Source organism: Pezoporus flaviventris, unplaced genomic scaffold (genome assembly GCF_033815535.1).
Source record: "Pezoporus flaviventris isolate CSIRO_AGI_PZ_B2104156 unplaced genomic scaffold, CSIRO_AGI_Pfla_v1 ptg000013l, whole genome shotgun sequence".
NCBI classification, from domain to species: Eukaryota; Metazoa; Chordata; class Aves; order Psittaciformes; family Psittacidae; genus Pezoporus; species Pezoporus flaviventris.
The window spans coordinates 28,930,710-28,953,806 of record NW_026892561.1 but is presented as its reverse complement, the minus strand read 5'-3'; the positions used below and the strand labels follow the sequence as shown (position 1 = coordinate 28,953,806).

Sequence of the window (23,097 nt, the reverse complement as noted above, 5' to 3'; positions counted from 1 at the left end):
TGTTCACTAAGGCCTGGATACAGTCATGTCCATGCAATTTGTTTGTGCTTATTCTGCCCACCGTGCCTCCTCCCCAGTACTCAATATCCATGTTTTCTCCTGACACATAACCAAGCAAATGCATGTTTATAGGGCCTGAAGGGGAGAGAGCAGCCAGGAGTGTGCTGCAGGATGCCAGAACCATTCCCATCGTTCATAGCCAGGCCAGTGCCTAGGTGCCTGGCTTTAATGGAACTGCTAATTCATCTACAGCAAGGGCTGTCAGTTGTCATACCATGGAATGTCTCTGATCCAAAAATATTGTTGCATCCAATATGTGCGCTCTTTGAGAGTATCTTATTTCTGGACTTCAACCAAAGGCATGAAAGCAGTTAAGGAAGATAAAGCAGTTAAGGAAGATGGGAGCTGTTAGCTTTGGCCTCCATTCTTCTTCAGGGGAGATGTTAACATGTTTAAGTGTGAGTTCTATGTAATATAGCTTGCAAGACTAGTCTCTGGTACAGAATTTGTATATGTATTTACAGACATTCATTGTGACTCATCAAGTAAATCATACTAATTTTCTAAATTAGTTCCATCTGCCTATCAAATATGTACTTTCCAGACAGCTGTGGTCCATTAAATATATCATTTTCTTTTTAAGAAAATTAAAATTCAAAGTTAAAATGAAGCGTGGGGGCAAATTTTTACCAAAAGGAGATTAGAACATTTTTCAAGTGTGAAATTTTAACAGGTAGGTATAAAATTACAGGTTGTTTTTGGCTGAGCAAGTCGTTCTGACAAGATGAATGTAAATAGAACCTCTTGCTACTGAAATAGTACAGGTTTCTAAATATTTTCTTCTCCCTTCATAGGTCTGTCGCAAAACAGAGGTATGGGTCACTAAAGGAATCATTGTCAGAGATATTAACAAAAGTAATTTTAATAGAAATGCACAAAATGTGTGATTCAACAGAATTTGATGGCAATGTCCACTCTATTATATACAAAAAGAGATTTTGTCAGAATTAGCAATGATTTACTCAGGCTTGGGTTAAAGAGATTTCTACAGAATTGAAGTGAAATAATGTGTATAGAAACCGAAGGGAGATAACTGGGTCGCAGTCCACTGCATCCAGAAGACCTCAAAGAGACTCCATCTTGGGATCACTGTGTATAAGGTGGTAAAATGATTGGCTTCGGTCAGTGGTGAAATTTCATCCTGGCCTCAGTTCTGTGTTGGTTGTTTCAGAGTGTCAGGGAATGATTTGTCATCTCAAAAGAACTCCTGATATGATCAGAGAATATCCAGCCTTCCTGATAATATATGCCCTTTCCTGCCTTTGTTAGGCAATTAGAGTTAATGGTATGGTCCACGAATGCACAACCCTCCAACTCCTTCCATCTGTGCAAAGGCTGAGGCCTAACAGGAATTCTTGGGGAAGCAGAAGGGTCCAGGAAATGGGGGTGAGGGGAAAGGGGGCAGTCGTGCACCACCACAAGGTCCAAGTAATGTAATTTTTGCTCTGAAGGATGATGGGAGGAGAGCATCTTGGGGGCCTTTAATTCAAGCTTGAAACCCAAAATAGGCTCTGCAGTTTATCCTTTGACATAATTGATACGACAGATGCAACTATTTGGAAGACTTTAAAGGTTCAGTGAATTTTGCATATGACACATACTTATTTGAATCATCCATCTGTGCTTTCAATGATGTGCACTAATTGTTCAAGACAATAGATGTTCAGACTATTATATAGGTGTAATGTTACATGGTATGTTCAGTTTAATAAGAGTTTGTAAATTCATTTCTTCCTATCTGCATGAAATTAACGCCACACAAAAATTAACAACAAACTGACAAGTTTTATAAAACTGTAAAACTGATTGTGTCAAGAAATGAAATAAAAAAATCTTCCATGTGAGAGATCTGTAATCCTTAACATCTATGTCTGTCTGATTCTAATTTCTGGAAACTGGGCATGGTATTCAGCTCCAGATTCGGACACCATTGTCCAGGAGTCACCCTGTATCCATCTGTATTAGCCAGCCATCTGAAGACCCATTTTAATTTGAGGAGAGATGGTGTAGGAGTGCATCAGTGTTCATGGTGCCTAGAGGTGTAGGGGTTTACATTAGGATATGATCATAGAATCATTGTTAGGGTTGGAAAGGACCTTAAGATCATCAAGTTCCAACATGGGCTGTATAATCTTCATGGTCTTTGTTGATTAAAAAGTCCATTACCAACATGGTCCTTGCTTATTTAGGCACCTAGCTTAAAACTACATTTAGTCTTTATAGTTCAAAGCTTTTAACTCCTAAAGTTATTCCTCTTTCCCTGGAATTTGTCTGTCCTGCTGTAGAACTGAAATCACTAATGAAATTCCAGCTCTTTCTGATTTACTCACACTATAGCATAAATTACTTTGTTCACCAGTGGTACTGGTGAAAGACATGGGTTCAGAAAACATCACCTTAAAAACAGCAAAGGATATACTGATGCTGCAAAGAATGATAAATTTAATTGCAACAGGTTAGGCTCTTAGTAAGTTACAAGTAAGTTGTAAGTAAATTACTTATTACAGTGTTAGTCCCAGCTCTTCAACAGAATTACAACCATTGCTGAAACTTAAGCTTCTGTGTATGTTAGGCTAGAGGAAAGCCAGCTGAGGTGTGATTGGCATTGATGTCATACAGCTGTTACTGGGAAGCAGCTACAGTCTGCTAACATGCACAGCTGGTTGTAAATCTGCAAAACTCAGAAGTTATTCCTGTACTAATGTCATGTAACGGGTTGAGGTGAAATCAGTGGTTATGCTTGTGGGAAGGAAAATGGCCAAGAAAGGGTCCTGTAACTTCTATGAGAGCAGTTCCAAAACTGTGGACACAGCCTACCTCAGCCTGTAAACATACGGAGCCTTATCCAAACACACAGTGAATCATAACCTTATGTAAAAATAGTTTAAATTTACAAATGATAGTAATTGCAAAGTTATTTCTACATGAATCACCTCTGCTTTTTAAGGTTTTGACAAAATAAAATACTAAGTTTCTTCTGTTAAATTAAGCAGTTAATTTGTGTTTTGTCTATATAGAACTCTGATTATGTCTATAATAATGTCTTTAAAAAGTATAAAATTGCTCTACAGAGATAACAGAATAGAACTACTGTATCAAAAACTTCTAAGATAAAACAACTGGCTGAATATCATTGATTTTTGATCCTGATCAGTATGATGTCCAGGAAACCAGATTTCACCAAGAAAAGTAAACATAGTTTGTTTATTTGGGGGAGCTGCTATTATTAATAGGCTTGTTTTCTTTGGCTTTTAAACTTATGTCTGCATCTCATCTTTCTCCATCAGTTATACCCAAATTGTACATAGAAAATTCCAGGATGAAGAGAAGTATTTTTAACTCTCACATTAACAAAGAATGTAGAAATCATGTATGCCCAAATGCATTTCCAAAACATTCTCTGACATCTAAATCACAAAGTTAATATATGCTTAGCATATATATATCTGAAGGCACGAGTTAAACGTTTTCGGTCTATTGAAGTTAATTGGATTGTTCCTACTTGTCTACATTAAATACCCTGCATTTACAGTTTAGTTAATAATCCTGTTGCTGAAGAGATGGAATAAATCTAACACTACCATAATTTTATTGAATCTTTAATGCTGACAAACTAAAATCTTAAAGGAAAATTATAAATTTAAAATTTTGCTTCTTATTATGGAACCTACTCATTACAAATGCTGAAGTGAAAACAAGAACTGAGATTATCTTTACTGTTGGGTCCAAAGGCAAAAATAATCTTTGCTGCCACATAGTAACATGCTTTTAGCTGTCTGTTACAGGAATACCTTTCACTTTCCCCAGTTTGTTTGGTAGTTTAATAGTCTAAAATATTGTTCTGGTGCCAGTAGTTTGCTATACTTGCTGTAGGCACTCATTCTGCTCAGCAGGATGGATCTTGGGTTGCTGGGATATTTTTTTCACTAAATTTGATTAACTTAGGAAAGGGTCATAAGGACTATTTGCTCAGATATTGTCATAAAAATTCCACATCAATTGGTTTACTTTCTAAACAGAAGATATTCTAGTCATATCAGGGACTAATCTTAAACCATAATAATTATCACCAAATAGTTAAATTATAAATTAATGTGTGTTTGTGTGGTAGTTGCAAAATGCCATATTTAATTTGGCTACTGATTTTCTTTTCTAAAGGGATCTGTGCATGAAACCTAGACCATCATTATAATTTAACAGTTTATACTGTTTATGTAAATTCTCTATATTTGTTATGGAAAATAAAGTACCTTTTACCCCACTAGGAGAAGCTTTAAAAAAGAGAAACATAGCTCAGTATAAAACCCCTGGTAACTGTGCCCAAACTGTGATCCTAAGCAAGGAGATTTTTGAGAAGGAAAATAAATAAAAATAGAAGGGAGAATACCTTCTGTGCAGTGCTAAGAAACATTATGCCTTTATCTTCTGTGCATTTTGTTGCTTTCCTTCAGAAAACAGTGTTATTGTCAGCAGGTAAAGAATTAGAAATGCCATATTGTCCCAAACCTGTCAACTCTCACCTAAATGGCTGTTGTGAAAATGGAATCAAGGGCTACTCTGACATTTTGCTCTTAAATTTGCTATGCTTTTTGTAAATAATATATTGTAGTCCTAGACTTGACATTCTGTAAATCTATTTTATTTTGATGATCATTTCCTGTTCACTAGCTCCTGTGTTAAGCTATTCAATTATTTAATAGTGAGCATGAAGGTAAAGTTTCTACTAGAAGGGTTTTGAGCCTTCTGTCCATTTGGGAGTCAACACTAGCTGTATAAATACGTAGTCCCAAGTAGTACTGCCTGTCTGTAAATTCTGCTAGATTAGAAGTGATGTGCTGATTTACTTTCATGCTCCATTCAGTATAAGGATTTTAGCTATCCATTTGGGATCCTTACTATAACTTGCAGAGCAAGTCAACTGTAGTTTCAAAACAAGTACCACGCTAATATTGAAAACATGTCAAAATGAAAATGATTTTTTCTATGACGAGTATTTGATCCCACTGATCTTCAAGTGCTGGCAGTGCCGTTCTTGCTTTGTGACTGTTGAGATGTTTTGAGTTTTCCTGCCTAAAATTATGCTTTTCTAAAAATACAGTATGTAAATACAGGAAAATAAGTGAGGCCAGGCACTTTTTTCTGACAGCCTTCTATATAAATGCTGCCCCCTCAGTTCTCTCATCACTGTTTGTCAGAGATATGCACTTTGAGTCTGCCAAAGGGTGTGGTAATGACAGCAGATATCATTATGTTTCTAAAAGCTGGTGACCACGGTCCCAATTAAATGGTCTTTAAGGATGCTTTGAAAGCTTTGAATAGCTGAGAAACATTTGACTTGAACTATCTTTATTCTTTCTAAGATCCAGGTTAATGGAAAGACTAGTTCTGAACAACAAGCTATTGGTATCGGTATTATTTTTTGATGTATTTCTATTTATAGTTCAGTAATGCTTGGAGCTTCAAATCTGTGGGAGATACCTCTTTGTGTTAAAAAAGCATATAGGAGAACCTGTCTGTATATGTGTGTACACATATATTTATATAGCTATATATAAATAAAAGAAAATTGTCCACCTTTATTTTCCAAGAAGAAACTTTGTTGTGCAAGCGTTTTAAAACATTTAAATATATCTGTACATGCATACAGATATAAAATATCAGTACTATCTCTGCCTGTGAGGTCACTAGGGACAAACGTGTATGATAGCAAGAACAAGAAAACTCTGTGACTTTAGGTACCAGCATCAGATGACTGGGAAGTTCTGGCCAGTGCTGAAGAGAAGCCTATACAATCAATGATAGAGTGTGCAGTTCTGTCTAATTTAGCCTGCTGAGAATGACTCAGCATGGATGATGTCTAGCTTGGTTGCTCACTATAGCATCAGATTTTCTTTGCGCTACTGAAACATGGCAAGAAATGCAGGGATTTGGAGTTAATTTCAGGGAATTGAATAGTGGATCAACGAGTTGCTTTTCCTATAGACTCCCTGCCCTCTGTCCACTGAGTGTGAGGAGAAGGTTGGATTGCAGTCAGCTGTAGAACACAAAACATTCCCTTTCCCTTGATCGCTTTTGTAAAGAAATTTAGCTCTGTGAAGTAGCTGGAGAAATCAGTTTTACTGATAGTAGCTCATTCAGAAAATTGCGAAAATTAGACTTACACATTATTTATGATCTCTATGGTATGCAAGGTTGTGGATTTCTAGATGGTAAAATATTACACAGGTTGTAGCAGTACAGTGAATTATACAGAGCTCAAAGTATGTGGCTTAGCAGGATGACGTGAAGTACATTGGTGAGAGGGGTGGGAGAACTTACTTCATTCCGAACTCTATATGAAAATATTATGCACAATTAACTTGATTTTCTCTGCAATGTTCAATTACATGGTTACATGAAGACCATTTTGCTCTGCTATTTAGGCTATGAAACTGGGTCTCAAGAGAGCTGGACTCTATGCTCAGCTGTGCCATAAACAAAACTATATAGCTGCTGTGACACCAGCCCCTGCAGTTAATGGAATCAGCTGGGGAGAAGGCTTTTCTAGCTGAAGGCAGATTGACAGTGTTTGTCCCTAGTAAAAGTAATTACTTGTGCAAGAATCCCAAAGCTCTTTCACCTGCTGAGACTGCTGTTCTGGGATAGTTTCTTTCCAGAGAGGGATACTTGGTAGCAAGATTACAAAGGTTGTTTTTCCAGTTGTTTTGGGCTGAGAACAGAATGGAATACTTAAGTAAGTAAAATAAGATGTTTGGGTTTGTCTGTTTGTTCTCTTGTGGCTTTTCTTAGTATGTTTTTTAATCATATTTTGGTATTTAAGTCAAGAAGTAGCAGAGAGTGCTTTCTGGTAACATATCTTATTGCTGTAGATGACCCACCCTAGCTGTGTGAAACAAAATAAGACCAAAAAAAACAAGCCACAAAGGCAGCAAAAAGAACAAACATTATCAGTTTTACCTAAATCAGTGGTGGTTTTCTTAGCTGTGTCTGTTATATGAAGGATGCACTTCCTGTATATAACTTGCACTGTTACTAGAGCAATGCTATAGAGATCTTTAAAAGAAAGCGAAAGACTAATGTTGATACATTAATGGCAACTGTAAACTTTTTGGAACTGAAAATCTGGATCTTAAAATTGTGAGTCTTCAGTTCTATTGAATAAGCTAAATACAACTTTTTTTTAAGCTCACAGTCTAAAATTAATTCCAATATTCCTTACAATTAGGAAGCAGTTTATGACAGCTGTAGAAAATAAATGCAGGATTTTATTTGAATGCACAAAGACGAAAAAGCAAAGTTTTGGCAGTATGTTCAAAAGGTGTTTTTTTTTTTTTTTTTAATTAGATTTATCCAGAGAATATCTGGGTAAAGTTAGATATTTGGGAGTCATGTTCCTGCTTAACTTTTACTCCTGAGTTGACCTCCTGGCCCACATGCAAATAGGAGCAGTTCTGTTAATGTTAGTAGATCTATGTATTATTTGGATCTTTACATTACAAGGAGATTTAGCCTGTTGACTTAAGAGAACTTACTCAGGGGCTTAAAGTTAAGCATGGGCATAAGTCTTCATTAGAATCTGGACTGTAGTCATTACCTGTACAGAGGGAGAGCTGATTCGTGATCTTGAAGCTCAGGTTGAGGCACAACTGTGTAATATTGCATTCAGTTCATTACAGGAGTTTGTCACCTTGGAATATGAGTATCTAAACCAGCATGAATTATAAATGCAAGTAAAATTTTAAAAGCTGTGTGAACTTGTGATATAAGCAAGTGAGGTGGCACTGGAGTGGTAAATGTTTATGATGGTGGTATAACAGCTTTTGAATTTTGTTTTTCATATCTGTTACCTGCCTGTCCCTCACTCCTGGAGCTTTGTTCTCCAACTGCAGTGTTCTGGTTGAATGCATGAGCTTTTTTCTGCTGTATCAACTGTGGCCAGCAGAGCCCTGGTCCACATGAAGCATCCTTTTCCTCATGTGTATTTCCAGTGGGTGGCTTAGCCACTGCTTTAACATAAGTGTCTGTGCTTTCCTTTGGTTTCACTGGAAGGAAAAAAAAATAATTACTTTCACTTTTTTCTCCCCTCTCCAATGTATTTCTTTTTTTTTCCCATTGGCTAGAATAGGAGTCAGGGTGGTTCAAAAGCTACAATGTTAGGTTGTTGGTTCTTCTACTGAATTGCTTTCTCCTTGTACTAAGCATACTCCAAACATGAGTTATGTTTCATTTGTAACCCTATATAAGGATTAGCAGGCAGCTCACCTAGGATATTAGCTGTGTATTTTATGGAAAGTTAGGAAAAAAGAGAAGTACCAGTGGTGTCTTTGAACCTGCCCTGGGAAATCTCATTCTCCTGAGCAGTACTACTGTGCACACTAGTGTGCAGGGGTTGAGTGGAGCAGAGCTTTACCCATCCAAAATTCTGTCTGGCAGGCCATTGTCAGGGTGCCAGTGCTGGCAGACATCCAGAAAGATGAGGTGTGCATGATGTATGTATCACCAGGGCTGACAGGCATATCACATAACCAAAAGCAGGAGTTGGGTATATAGAGTGATCTGTTTCAAACAGAGAGGGATTTAAAGAGAGGCTGAAATGAAGCTTCAGTTGGGATGCTGTCTAGAGGACATGTGAACCTAAAGTGCTTTCACCTCTGAGAATACATAGAATTTCAGGCTTCACCTAAAATGTGAAGCAGAGGAGTGAAATTATCTGCATTCCTAGATTCTCATCTCATTTAAATTCACACGAATCTAATGTTCAGTAATGAAATTCCTTCAGATATAAGGGAAATCAAGATCCAGCCAGTGTGATTAATTCTGTGAATAAAAAGGTTTGGGATAAGACATTCTTTCTGTGTGTCACTTTAGCAATACACTGTTATAAAAGACACAGCAGGAGTTAGTCTTGAAGTGTCAGAATAGCTTCTTTAGTGACAAAGCATTTGTACATGTAAATTTTCAAAGAAGGTTGGCAACCCTTTTATGGGTTCAATTTGCACCTGTCATTCAGTTGCTGATGCAGATTTGTGTTACTTGCAGCTCTAATTACAGTACTTGATTGTCATCACAAATCAGGTAGTAAGATGTGAAACAACTGAGGTTTGTGCCATCGTTTGTTGTTAAAACACAAGTGCAAATGTTATCATTGAAAGGCAAAGTCTACCAGGGCTCTGCCCTGATGGTAAGTACTAATACTACAAATAAGTACAACATGGAAGGAAAAGGAATATAAGGGGGAGAAATAACAAGAAAGGAGTGAGATTGTGGTGAAAGCATGAAAGCAAGACGATAATAAGGGAAAATAAAAAGTAAATTTTTTCCTGTTACAACGAAGTATTATAATAGATATTTTTTCAGTTAGTTGATTCTTAAGACCCAGATGCTATTTGTACCATCCAAACCTCTTTTCTGTAAATAATTTTAATTCTTTTATTTTTGCTGAGAACTGTCTAATTTTCCAATGAAATAAGGTGGTTTTTAGAAAATTATTCGTCAGAATACTATTATGCTGTATCTTTCTAATTTTTCATTACATTTGTAAGAAAAAATATCAATGTTTTAATTTCAATATGCAAGAATTTGATTTTTTATTTTCTTCACTGAAAATGTTGAGGTCTGAAGGTTGTTACTTATAACTCATTATTTTAAATTATAAGCAGGAGATAGTTATAACATGTTCTTGTGCTTCAGCTAACATCTGCTAGACTGTAATTCAGCACAGATATTTTTTAGTTAGTCTGTTGCATAAAAGTGATAGTTGGAATAACAGAGGGTTGGTTATTTTATATTTGGATGTGAGGGTAAGGTCAAAAAAAGTGAGGTGATTTCACTTCACAAACCTTCCCTGCTCAATTAAAAAAGCAAGCCTAAAAAGAAGAAACAGAAAAGGATGGACAGGGGCACTTACTGAAGTTTAAAGATGAACATATAATTGTATTTGATATTTGCACTACCAGATTCTGTGGTGTTGCAAATCATTAGTGAATTTTTCCAAGGTCTGTATTATTTCAGCTGTTGGCCTTAATCTCATCTCTCTCTTTTTTTATTGAACAGACATCTTAAGTAAAATAATGCTTATTACTATGGTGATTTCTAAATTGCTATATACATGGAGTCTACTTAACCTGATATAAAAGGTGCTTTTTTTTTCTTTCCCATTTTTCTCATTACTGAAGGAGAACATTTTGGCCTGAACAATAGCTGTATACATGAGCACAGATTTATTAAGTTTAGAGGATTTGTACTGTTGTTTTGCAAAATGGTGTCAACTTGCAGCATGCCTTTTTTCTATTTTTTATGATTAATAGCTTTCCCAGGCCAAAAAGCTAATGACATCCACAGATTCCTTGCCTCCCACATGCATGTGGTCCAAAAGGCCACAGATAATTTCTGCTGAACCGAGACCATAAAGGGAGATTTTATAATCAGCTTTAATGTATTTGGAAGCTAAAGTACCTTAGTCTTTCATCAAAGGGAATGATAAAAACCAGAATTAATATGACTGGATTTAATTATTTGAGTGCATAATTACTTTCTAGCTAGCTGGACAGGATGTATTTCTCTTATTTTGAGCAAAGGAAAGCCATCTACAAGCACATAGTAGTCAAATAGCAAGATTTTAAAATGCATCATGTTATGTCCTTAGCACTGATTGCAATACAAATAGAATAAATATTTGAATAATACTTTAAATAATGTAAGAACTGTTTCTAAATTAAAGGAGTAGAGAGTTTATTAAGAGTTCCTCCTGCACATAGCGTTCAGTTAGCTTTGGTAGCAAGAGTATTTGTTGCCTTTAGGAAACATAAAATGCAGTAATCGCTTCTTCCCCTTTTTAAACTGACTTAGGGGTCTACTTTCCCATTAACATTAATGAGAGTTATGGGCATGCAGCAACATGAGGCTAAATGAGACTAAACCTTAGAAAGCTTCTGGTAAGTAAATGATATTTGCATCAGCATTTTAGAGTCTGTAGTATGCTCTTTTCTGTCCATTATTTATGGTACCTGATTACTTTGTTGATATTTAGTATTTATTGTATAAATTTTAGTGAAAAATTAGGCCAGCAGAATAAGGTTTATGTCTTAAACATAGTAGAATAGTCTTTTTGTGATGGATGCCCATTTTGGTAAGGGAAATGCTCAAAGAAGAGGAATAAGTGGGCCTTCACAAGCTGCAGTAGAACAACAGTAAAAAGTAATTGTGGACAAAAGACTTCTGGCAATAAACATTCTGTAAAAAGTATACACTTTTTTGTTTCATTGGCTCGTAGTCCATCATGTCTTAGTATCAGTATTTTTAAAATTAGTTACCTGCAAAGAATGTTAAAATGATGGAAGAACCATAAAGAATCATAGGAGTCAGGGATAAAGAAATAAATCTAGTTGAGAGATACATTTAATTTACAAAATCGTAAAGATTCTCTAGAATATTAATTCAAACCTGCAAAAATAGCTGAAAATTATATACCTACTAAGCAATTTATTTCCAGACTTCTCAGACCTGACTAGCACCTGGGCAGTAAACACCAAGCATTGCACCTTGCCTGTGAGTGCTGACAGAAGCTACAATGGTCACAGCTGATGCTGCAGCATTAGTTCGAGCAGCTGACCTTGCAGGCAGAATGCAGCTTGCACGAGGGCCAGGCTGTGCCATCAGGCTGTTGGCAGTATGTCCTTGGCAGTGCTGCATGTCTGGAGAGTCACAGAAGTGCATCTGAAAGTGTGTGGAACAAGATTTCAAGATGAAGATAGTGTGTCAGTTCAGGGGGAATCAGCCACTGTATTGTTTCCTATAGTGAAGAGAGGTGGAAAGGACTTCCAACTCTCTCCCTGTAGACAGAGGCACCGGTTCAGGTAAGAGTCTGATGACAATGTCGCTTGGGACAGTTTAAACTGATTGCTGCGAGACTGTAGTTGACTCTCAACTTTCAGGAGCTCTAGAAGCCTTGTGCTTCTGGCTGCTCAGGACTGACTCAATAGATGTTGCATGTATTGAGTCTGACTCCGGAGAAGAGGTTTCTGGTTATCTTGTATCAGAAGTGCTTTTTTCCTGGAGCAGAGTGAAGCATCTGGAATACAGCAGCATGACTGCAGCCTGTGAGGTGAGGAGAGGTCACAGCTGCTTCTTGTGCCCTTTGTCACACAGGAGGTAGGGTGGTGAAGCAGTGCTGCTTTTGTTTTTGTCCCAGGAAACTTTAAATAAACCAGCCCACAACACTTAAAGTATAACTGCGCTGTGGCTTTGGCAATTGCATTCTTGTGTGTGCATCACTCCAGCCAGTGCACTGCAAGCAGCTGCTAGGATTTTCCTTCACTGCCTTTGCAGGGATAATGTCTGTGGTCTTCAGGAATGCTTCCACCCCAGGCAGAGTATCCTGCTGCAGTTCACTAACTCATCTTCCCTGTTGGTGCTGTGGCTGCTTACAGAATCTTCAGGGACATGCACTCAACAATCCCTGACTTAGTGGCACCCAAGCAGATTGATGATGAGGGCAGGATGTTTCATGACAAAGGCTTTTCCTTGGAACAGCTCCAGACACTGTCATGTTGTGTTTTGGATAATGCCAAGATAGGATGTACAGGTGGGAGCTTGGAAGATGCTGGTTTGTAAAAGCTGTGTGGAAGAGAAGGAAGTGGGACAAGTGGTCTTTAAGGCCTCAGAAACCCAGAGCCTCTTCCCTGCTGAACTTTGCAGCTTCTTGGGAAAGTTTGTCCTGCCGTATCAGAAATGGTCACTGTCTAGATACCTAAACCCAGTGAGAGGAGATCATGGAAAGAAGGCTGCTGCTGGAACTGACCTGTGATTTGTATTTTGTGAAGAGGAAACTGAGTCCAGGACCACCTTTAAGGTCCCTTCCAACCCAACCTATTCTATCATTCTATGATGCTACGATTGTGTGTGGCACTTGGGAACATGGTTTAGTGGTGGACTTGGCAATGCTGGGTTAATGGTTGGACTCAATGATCTTAAAGGTCTTTTCCAACCTAAAATAGTCTATGATTCTATGATTTCAGTCCTGATTAATTTTTACTTTAAAAGGCTATTGCTGTTATATTTTGCAGGCTCTTTCTAGAAGATTTGATTTTGTTAACCTGATAGTAATGTCTTCCTGTGTAAGGAATCAAGATGTCAGTCTTCATGATCATACAGACATAGTGATGCTGTTACCTAGAGAATCAGAAGCAAAAGCCATTTCTTACTGATTTTAGAATGAGAATTACTGCTGAAATAGGTGGAATTCTTAAGCCCAAGCTGCTTTTAATACTACTTTCATGATTTAAAATTTTCTTCAGAAGCCATACATGTAACATAGGCAACACAGAACGTGAACAGTCAAGCTCAGAGCTCTGCTTCCCCTTTGAAGATTTAGAATTTAAAACCACTTTGCTTCTCTTGGGGAGATTCCAACTGGAAACAAAATGAAAATTTTTCACAATGAGAACAATCAGCCATTAGGGAATCCACCACCTCCCTAGGCAGATTATTCCAACACTGGACACCTCTTAAGATTTGAATGAATAGGGTGCTGGGACATCTAGTCTAGGTCATGCTTTGTGTAGAAAGGTTGGACCAGACCATCCTTGAGGTCCCTTCCAACCTGGTATTCTATTATTCTGTGATTCACTTGATCTTGCTTTATGCCACTTTAGACAGCTGTGTGCACAATGTGTCTTGAGCTGATGTTTCTCTCGAAGATTGCAGAGCAATTTACGAATACAAATTCTACAGCATCCCTGTATGTGTAGGTGAAGTACAGATAATAGGTAAGTAGTTTTTTGCCTGGTGCATGAAGACCAAACTCTGCTTTCATTTCTAGACTTCAGATAGCATTGTAACTCCAGAAAGCAGAAAATCTGAAGCATTTTGGTCTATGTTTCCCTAAGCTAGCTGTTGTTGAGATGTGTTTGCAGAGTGGAGCAAACTTGTGGCAGAAATCTTGTCTTATCTCTTTCGTAACAGAATACTGTTAGTATTGCATGATGGGGCCTGTCATGTCTCCACCAGGGATGAGTTCCCCTGCTTAGGGGATGTGGCAAGCAGAGCCCCTCAATTGTGAATACAGATATATGGCTGTGTTGGAAAGCATATTTTTAGTCTGACAGTTTAAAAATAGGTCAACCTCTTTGCAAAAGGGATCGTGAAGCATTAGAACAGGCCACCCGGGAACGTGGTTGAGTCACCATCCCCGGAGCAGTTTAAAAGTCCTGTAGATGTGGCACTTAGGGACGTGGTTTAGTGGTGGGCTTGGCAGTGCTAAGTGAACGTTTGGACGTGATGAACTTAAAGGCCTTTTCCAACCTAAATAATTCTATGATTCTAGAAGGAATATGGTCTGATTTTTGTTTTTTTTTTTTTTTATTTTATGGTTTTCAAAGAAAGTCCTAATTGCGTAAATACATTTTTTTATTTTAATTTTTTTAAATTAATTAAATTACCCAGGTTGGTTTTAATAGCTAGCTTCAGGTATACTTCACCATATTGTAACATCAGAGGTGGTATGGTATCAGTCATTTGTACTGAGATGTTTGATGCACTATGTAAGTGCTGTTGAGATCTGGAACCATGATCTACACAAAATACCTGATGAAGGCCAGCTATTAAAAAGATGTAGCATTCATTGTCTTGGTTTCATCCAGAAAAGAAATTGCCCCTCTGTGCAAGTTATTTGGAGAAATGTGTGCTGCTTGCCTTTCCAGATGCTACATTGTTCCTTTCTGGTAACTTTTAAAAGCTTAAAAAATAACAAGATGACATTAAAAATGTGTATATATCTTTGGTTGGGTTTGGCTCCCCATTATTAAGTGCAAAGCTTTTAAAATTCTTAAGTTCATTCTTCCTGTTCACTGTGCAGAAAAAAACACTATGAAATTGTTGTTATGCTTTGCATATACCCATTATTTTTCTAGTTTTATTCTTTTAGAAGTAAAGTTGCTGTGGAATGAGAATGATGGGCAGCAAGACATTCAAATGTGTGCATTTGGATAGGGTTAAGTTACTTAGATACCATATATTGTAAAGATTATATTCAGGGCTTGTATTAGGAAAAGCTATTGTATCATCAAGGCTCTGTACTAAACAGAGTGATTGTTACAGATGTGACTATACAAATGCTCGTGTTTAATTTATGATGTATAATGCTAGTGCTCTGTATTTAGAGTGAGTTTAGAACCGTACTCCTGGCTGATGCAGTACCTGAGGTATTCAGCTTTGGTTTTCAATAATAATGGCCCAGTTCCTACTTTAACAGTTAAAATCTCATGGTACTTCATGGGTTGTTTCTGTTTCTCAAATCCATGCACCTGGTACAACCATTTTATGAATTTATTTTTTTATTAAACATATCATTTAAATACATGGTGTTTTCCTATGTGACATGTTTAGTGCTGAATGACTAATACCCTGTAAAATAACAGAGCTAGAGAGCTTTTGAAATACAAATGTTTTAATAGTCCATGGTGCTTAGAGTTAATGCATGTCTCTTGCCTATATCTACTGCAAATATCGACACATACTGTCCATCTCTCTTTTGTTGTTGTTTTTGTCTATTGATGTTTTATGCATGAGAAAGTTCTTGTTTTCTACTCTGTATTTGGCTGGCTTTTTCTTTTTTTTGTTACTTAGTCCTGTGTTCGCACTGATTGCTTTTTTGCATGCAAATTACAGAATGTCATGTAAATGAGAAAGCTCTGGGAAAAAAAAAAAAAAAAGGAAAGATAATGCTGAGTTCCAGTTGTCTTTTGTTTGTGCATAAGTGTGTAAAATATATGACATGGAAATATCTTTAGAATGGCCTTTGACTTTCCTTCTGGTGTATTTTTTTTATTACTCAGGAAAGGAATGGGTATTTTTCCCATTGGAAATATATGATGAATCCGTTACCACTTGCTAATAATACAGGTGCTGGGCATGAAAGACTTCTGTCTTGGCATCCATTTATGGAAATAAAGAATTATGATATTATGTATTTTGCCCAAGCTAAAACTTCAGTTCTATATTCAATGCAACTTTTGTATACTGTGCATTAAACCTGGCCCTATTGAAATCGATGGCAAAAATCATGGTCTTCAATTGGTCTAGGATTTCATTCTTGTTTCTACTTCACCTATGGATTTTCATATTTTTTACAAATATCTCAGCAGGTAGTCAAAGGTTACAAGGGAATCTAAAATTCTATTTAAAAGAGAATGAAATGAGTGTGGAAAAAACAAACAAAAAAAAAGATAAACCCTGCTTATCTTTGTAAATTATAAGCTTAAATGGTTCAACTTACAAATGTGAATTAGCATTTCACAGAAAATACTGTTTTAACCAACTGTGAAGACATTTATTAGCCACCTTATTGCATCAAACGCAAGAGGTAATTTGGCAGTTCTTGTCTCCACTATTCCTAATAACAAGAACAAAAAACAATTAAATTAAGTGGATAAATATAGTTTATGGTGGGTATGCTTTTAGTAAACAAGCTTTGATTCTTCATTTAAAAACAATAAAGCACTGGGCACTCTTTGGTTCTTGTGCTAGATGTTTCTAATAGCCATACCCCCTAGGGAAGGTTTTGCTGTAATGTTTGAAAAACATAATGAAAATTTGGTTGTTGGAAACTAATATTTCCATCCCTGCAAATGTTTTTCTTGAAACATCCATGGGAATTTAATATTCACTGTTTTTTTCCTCAGTCTTGTATATTCTTGAATTGTCTTTTTTCCTCCATTTTCTCCGTTCTCAATCCTAGGTCCCCTTACAAAGAAACAGACAGATGATTTAGGTGATAATGACGGTGCTGAAGATGAAGGTATTTTTTTGCCGCCAAAATGATTTGCATGACAAGGATCCCTGAAAATCTTTTTTCTCCCCTCTTTTTTTGACTTCTTGTCTTCTTTTGAAGAGTTTTTTTTTTTTATTCCCATTTTTGATGTGTTTTGTCTTCTTGCTTGTTGTTATACATATATATATTTTTTATTTTTTAAAGAAAGAATGTCGTTAAGTTCTACATTTTGATACAAAACAGTAACAATATTTAAAGAGGAGGTTTTTTGTTTTCTTGAAATGGACTCTTAATATGTTGCATCCCACCTTTTGACTGAATTTTGTCCATAGTATTTAAACTAACACTCTTTTAAAGTTTCTCTGTACACCTTTTTGCATGTTTTCTAACCCTATGTATTTCACCAAGTACGAAGATGTTTCTTTTTTCACTGACATGAGTTTGATAAACATAGAAAATGTTGTGTTTATTAAAGGAAAATACAGAAAATTCTTAGAAAGTGTCTCTTAAGCAACTGAATTTCCCCAAATACAAAACCTTTTCACTTACATTGCCATGAACAAACAAATGCAAAATTACCCCACCTCCCTGTAAAAGAGCAGTAGCCCTAGAATGGCAGACAATATTTGCAATTGATGAGGTTCTGTGCAGTGCCAGAAAATTCAGCAGAGGTAAACTGAAGGTCATCTAAAGGAATTTGATGCCTTCTGTTTTTACAAGCATATAAAGATGCCTGTCTGCTTGTGCTGACCCTTAGAAAACTGTATTACCAAGTAAAATTGGAAGTTTGAAATGTCAAGCATATTATTCTGGTTATGAATTATGTCTATTAATCAAATAATTTATGCAGATTTGATATTTTTTCAGGGCTATGAAGATGGTAACAAGAGGCTCTTTCTTCTGAGCAGTATCATCCTTTCAAGTAGATGTGCTTCAAAGTTCTGAATCTTAAACACACACTTTGTCTATTTTATGGTCAACAAGTAAAACAAATTATCATATGAGACTGGTAGAGTTGTTGGTTGGTTCTCTGTTAATATCTGGTTTGTTTGGTTTTTTTTTTGCCAGATATTAAGATTAAGCCTAACTTGTACTACAAGGCTTTCAATTCAGAAATTTTTCATCACGGAACATTAAATGTTTTACTCAAACAGAAACATGCAATCTTATCACAAAAGATGAAGGAAGGCAAATATGAGCATTTAACTTCTTACCCAATAACTGAACAGAGACTGAAAATCTCCTTTGAAAGCTCTCATGTGTTGTGGTTTAACTCAACAGGCAGCTAAACATCACAGAGCCCCTCGCTCACTATTCCTCCCCACTCCCAGTGAGATGGGGAGAGAATTGGGCAGGGGCAGAGGGGAAGTGAAACTCGAGTTGAGATAAAGACAGTTTAATAGGACAGACACTGAAGGGAAAATAACAATAGCAATAAAGGAATTAGAATATAGAAATATTAGAATATATGAAGGAACTAGATATACATTAGTTCAAGGCAAAATATTGCAAGGAACATTCTTGCATATTCTCCAAGACTTGTGACAGTGAATTAGGCACTGGGGAAGTTACTCTGCCTTGTTTTAACAATATGTTATAAGAAACCATTTGAAACCTGGGTTATTCATCCAGTGGACCTTAATGGCTCTTCTAAACTGCTGTATAATTGCCAAGACAGATGCTAATGGCTTTATATTTGTTGAGTCCTCTGTTTAGACCCTCACTTGAGAGAGACTACTAATTTTGCTAAAATTCAGCAGTGAGTGCTTGCTATCAGCAATCAGTTTAGTAAGTAGAATCAGATGAGAGTAGGGATCTCAGTCTTTGGAGAACAAGTGTCCATGTCAGGGAAAACCTGTCTCCCACATTGACAGTTGGAGAGAAAGAGCTCTAAGAACACAGCAGTCAAACTAGAGGGGAAGAAATATTTACAACACTAATAAATCTCTGTAATTGATAGTACTGGGATTAATTTTCTCTGGAATACAAGTGACAGGTTTGTTCTTTCCATGCCAGCAGAAGAATGCAGGCAGTAATTATTAGAATTTTACCACTTTGAGAGTCATAGAGAGGTGGGGCAAATTTAAATTTTTATGATCAATAGACACTGAATGCTGCTAGGATGTCTGCTCAGTTGGTAGAAAAACAACTGAGGCCCTGCATTTCTCTGTCCCTCGGTGGAGGAGCAGTATGAGGTGACCTCCATTTTGTGAACCTGCTTTTCTGCATTGAAACTCTAGCGCTTGTTGCATATGCAGAACTGAAGAGTTCACAAATTTAAGTCATGGAGTTGGGTATAAGTAGCAGGAAAGAGAAAGGCAAAGCAAAAAGCCATCTTAGCTGTCTAGATTTATGCTAAAATGTCAATCAAATCCTTCAAATACATTTTGCACTATGGTAGTATTTATTCAATGTAAAAATCTACAAATGAATAACTGGGACAAAAAAAAAAACACAAATGCCAAACCAAATGAATTATAAAGTTGGAATATTAGGGAGACTGGGTGATACACGGTGAAAAACAAATGTGTCAGACAACCATAGAATCCATGCTACATAAACAGTGTCCATTGATTCTTAAAATGCTCAGGACGTTCTATGTATTAAGAAATTTGAAGCTCCCATGTCCATTTCTTGTATTGTACCTTTCCTAAAGAAAGATCTTTAATACCAGCTTCTTGGAGCAAATGTCTGGAAAGTATTCTGTATTGCATCACTCAAACATCAGAGTTTGATGAGAAGATTTAATTTTAAAACAGCATTCAATAATCCTACTCCCATCTGCTGCTACATGTCACTACCACACTATTGTAGTCCAAACCTTGCCAGCACAAGCACTGGTATCAGTAATCAAACTTGGATCTCTGGTATGTACTGCAACCAGTAGACCAGGCTTAATTAGATCATTTTTCATTTTTGTTTTCAAAAGACCCAAAGGCAGTGGTGCACATTACCAGCTAATGATCTGCAAATTTGCTGCTTAAAAAATGAAGGTGTTTTAAAATTTTGTGAGTGGGAAATTTGTGATAAATCAGAAATTATATAAATGTATTTTCCCCCAGTCTAAATGAATGCTGATTTCAATTTAACCCTTTCACATCTACACTTGAAATTGCTTACCTGTTTTTCAATAAGTATAGAACTAAATATTAAGCAAGCACAAAAAAAAAAAAAAGAGTACCAAAAGCATCTGCAACCAGTGAGCACTGGGGCTTTCCCTCTTCATAACAGTGGTGGATATGCCTATTTGCTGATACGCAGGTAAGCAGTATGTAGTGTAGATGCAAATTTTAACTTTAAGTTGCTGAGCAGTTAAATAAACGATACCTTCCCCAGTCTAGAAACAAGTCTTAGTTGAAAAAAGTAGACTATTTTAATCCTAATATCTCAGTCTTAATTTTTGTAAGGTAATAATTTAATTTGTTTTAATTTGCTATAGCAAATTATAGCAAAAAAAAAAAACCACAAAAAAACAGTGACTCTTTACGCACTCTTAGTTCCCATATGCTAAAGTACTTAGTGTGACTTAAAATACAGCAACAGAAATCATTAATCAGCCTGTGTTCTCAGGGATCAGAACTGGACTTCTAGGTAATTAGTGATGTATGAAATATTGTGAAGGATTGCTCACAGATGAATTCTTCTCAGCCACCCTTCTGTCATATAGAACTTACCTAGCACATAAATCTGTCAATATTAAATCCTTATTTAGTCCCAAATGTTCTTTAGGCATCTCTGTTTTTAATGTATTCAGTTTCACAGTATCTGTCTGCGATAGAGGAATGCTGTATTCAATTTTTAGAAATGAGGAATACAGATGCTGAGTTTGAGGAACGCAGACACTGTGTCCATAGTAAAGCAGGGAACTGAGAATACATGCCTCAGAAGTGGGGTCTGTACTGTAATTGCTAAATGTTTCTACCCTTTCCTTCCCCATTCCAATCTCTGTGAAAAAGGAGACGGATTAGGAACAGATGTTTCTGTTTGTTCACAGGCTGTAACTGTGATGATTCTAATCATTTAGTCTGATGCTCTGTCTTGTATGGGCTATTGGACTTTGACGGAAGGAAGGTTTTGGTCTGGAGCATGTTTTAAATCAAAACAAACAAAAATCCACTCAAATTTTAAATTGCTAATGATGCAGAATGCATCTGCAAATCCCTTCTTATGCTTAATAGACTGTAGCATCATTGGCGCAAAAGAGCACATTTCAGAATTGAGGATTTTCTCCAAAAACCCCTATTGCTCCATTAGTATTAAAACAGACTAGGTTGCTAAGTTTGGCATTTCGTCTGCTTTCAACTGTCATGGTATTAGGAAAGAGAGAAAAAAAAAAATCTCCATCTGGCATTAGTTCGTTTTCGGACTTGAGAGATCAGTAAACAGCAGAACACATTTGTCTACTTCACAAAGCAACCACATGCTCGAGCCTTAATTACAGCCTTTAATGAGTTCCAGCCAGGCTGGAATACCACAGATCTTACCACTTTAGGTGAACTTGCTGACTGATACACATAGACATATATGTGATTTCTGTCACCCATTCATCTTAGTTCTGTGATGCCAACTCCCAAACACAGATTCCAATATAACTTGAATATTAAATTTTGCTAATTATATTTTCACTTTACACTGAGAACCTCAGGTCAGATTATGTTGAGTTTTTGTGGTGATGTTATTAATACTTGGAAATGTGCATAATAAAAATTCTGAAAGACCTTTAATTTAAGCACTGCTTTGGGGCTCCATTATATTTTAGCACTGCCAAGCATTGCATGTATGGTGAAAAGTCTGTCAGCTTTTGCATTTCTAGCCATCATCTTTAATAATTTAAAATGACACCTACCTGGCTGTTGAGGTCCTACTCTAATGAGAGTATGATCCAGATTCTTTTCTGTAAAAGCATAGGCCTTTTTTTATGTTATAATATACATTCATAGCGTCCTCCATCAGGATCCCAAATAATTTTTTAGGTAGAGATAGTTAAGTGTTTGAGAATGCACAAAATCATCCATTGGTTTGACAGATACAAAAACAGATGAGATAATTCTGTTTTCTGAAATGAGGTGGCTGCAGACTATATTTTAAAATTAAATGTGTCTAGAACCTTGCTGACACTCCTATCAGAAGTTCAATAGTTACTTTAATAGTGTCAGGACATTTAGTTTTATATCACATGTTAAAAACATGGCATTAATGGATGTCTGCATATTAGCACTGTTAGGTGCACTAGCTTATTAAAATAGCAGGGTGTCTATGAGGCATCTGACAGATTTGACCTGAAAGGTCAAATACTGTTAAAAGGCTTTTAAATCATTAAGAGTTGCACTGATTGGTACCATGGTGTACTTAAATATTTTAGGACACAAGCTTATGGAAAAGCTACACACATAGCCATATTCTGCATAACGAGTACATAGGTTTTACATTAACCAGTCTAAAAGTTTTCCACGTTCTTGTGCTGTTTCATATTCAAACCCCAAGGTTTACTTAATGCTCTATGTCAAGGTGTTATGATTCTTTATAACAATTAGCAAAACGATGCTTGTGACACAGGTGCTTAACTAACTAGTTGTTTCCAGGTAGGCTTTCTTCCTTTCCTGTTTTGGTTGTTCCCTGCAAATTATACTTGCTAGGTCATGTGACCAATTCACATCAACTTCAAATGACTGAAGCTGTAATGATGTTTTGTTATTGAGGATAATTGTGACTGGTATTCACAGTCTGACCCAGTTCCCTGTTGTGTGATGTTACAAACATAGAATAAGACATCCCTATTCCTAAATTGCCTGTAACATAATTAAAACTAGACATAAAAAGTAGATGCAACAAACATTAGAAAGGTGCAGAACAGAGGAGATGATTGAAACTGTAATGAGAAAGTTCATGTACATGTCATAAATAAGACCATTCTATGCTATACAGTAAGACGTGTTTAGATGTTTTATGAGCTAACAATTTAAAACTGAACAAATCACAGCACTCATAACCGATGTTGTGTGTGAATGAAAACGGAAGAGTTGTATTTGAGAAGGATTTTGAACAGGACTATTACTGCATGTGTCTTTGAAAATATTTGCTTTTTAATTAAAGCAACACTTCATAAAATCCAACAAAAAGTACAGTACACAACTAAATTAAATCAGTATATAAATCTACATTGGCAGAAATACCACATTTGCACCTCAATTCTTCAGGTTCAGAATGAGCTACTTCCACAAGTAACTATTAATCTGCATCCAGGAATAACTATTAATCTGCACGAGAAT

The 23,097-nt window shown here is 36.5% G+C and overlaps 1 protein-coding gene across 10 annotated transcripts in view; it reads left to right on the top strand.

Moving 5' to 3' along the window:
- The window catches only part of NLGN1 (neuroligin 1), a 477,276-nt gene that overhangs the window by 237,746 nt on the left and 216,433 nt on the right, over positions 1–23,097 (top strand). For 7 of the 10 annotated variants that reach the window (XM_061452521.1, XM_061452520.1, XM_061452522.1 and 4 more), the window contains one exon: positions 16,796–16,855. The exons of the other annotated variants lie outside the window; for them this stretch is intronic. In XM_061452521.1, the coding sequence (XP_061308505.1) occupies positions 16,796–16,855 (60 nt within the window). The remainder of the gene's footprint in view (positions 1–16,795; positions 16,856–23,097) is intronic. 10 annotated transcript variants of the gene reach the window in all.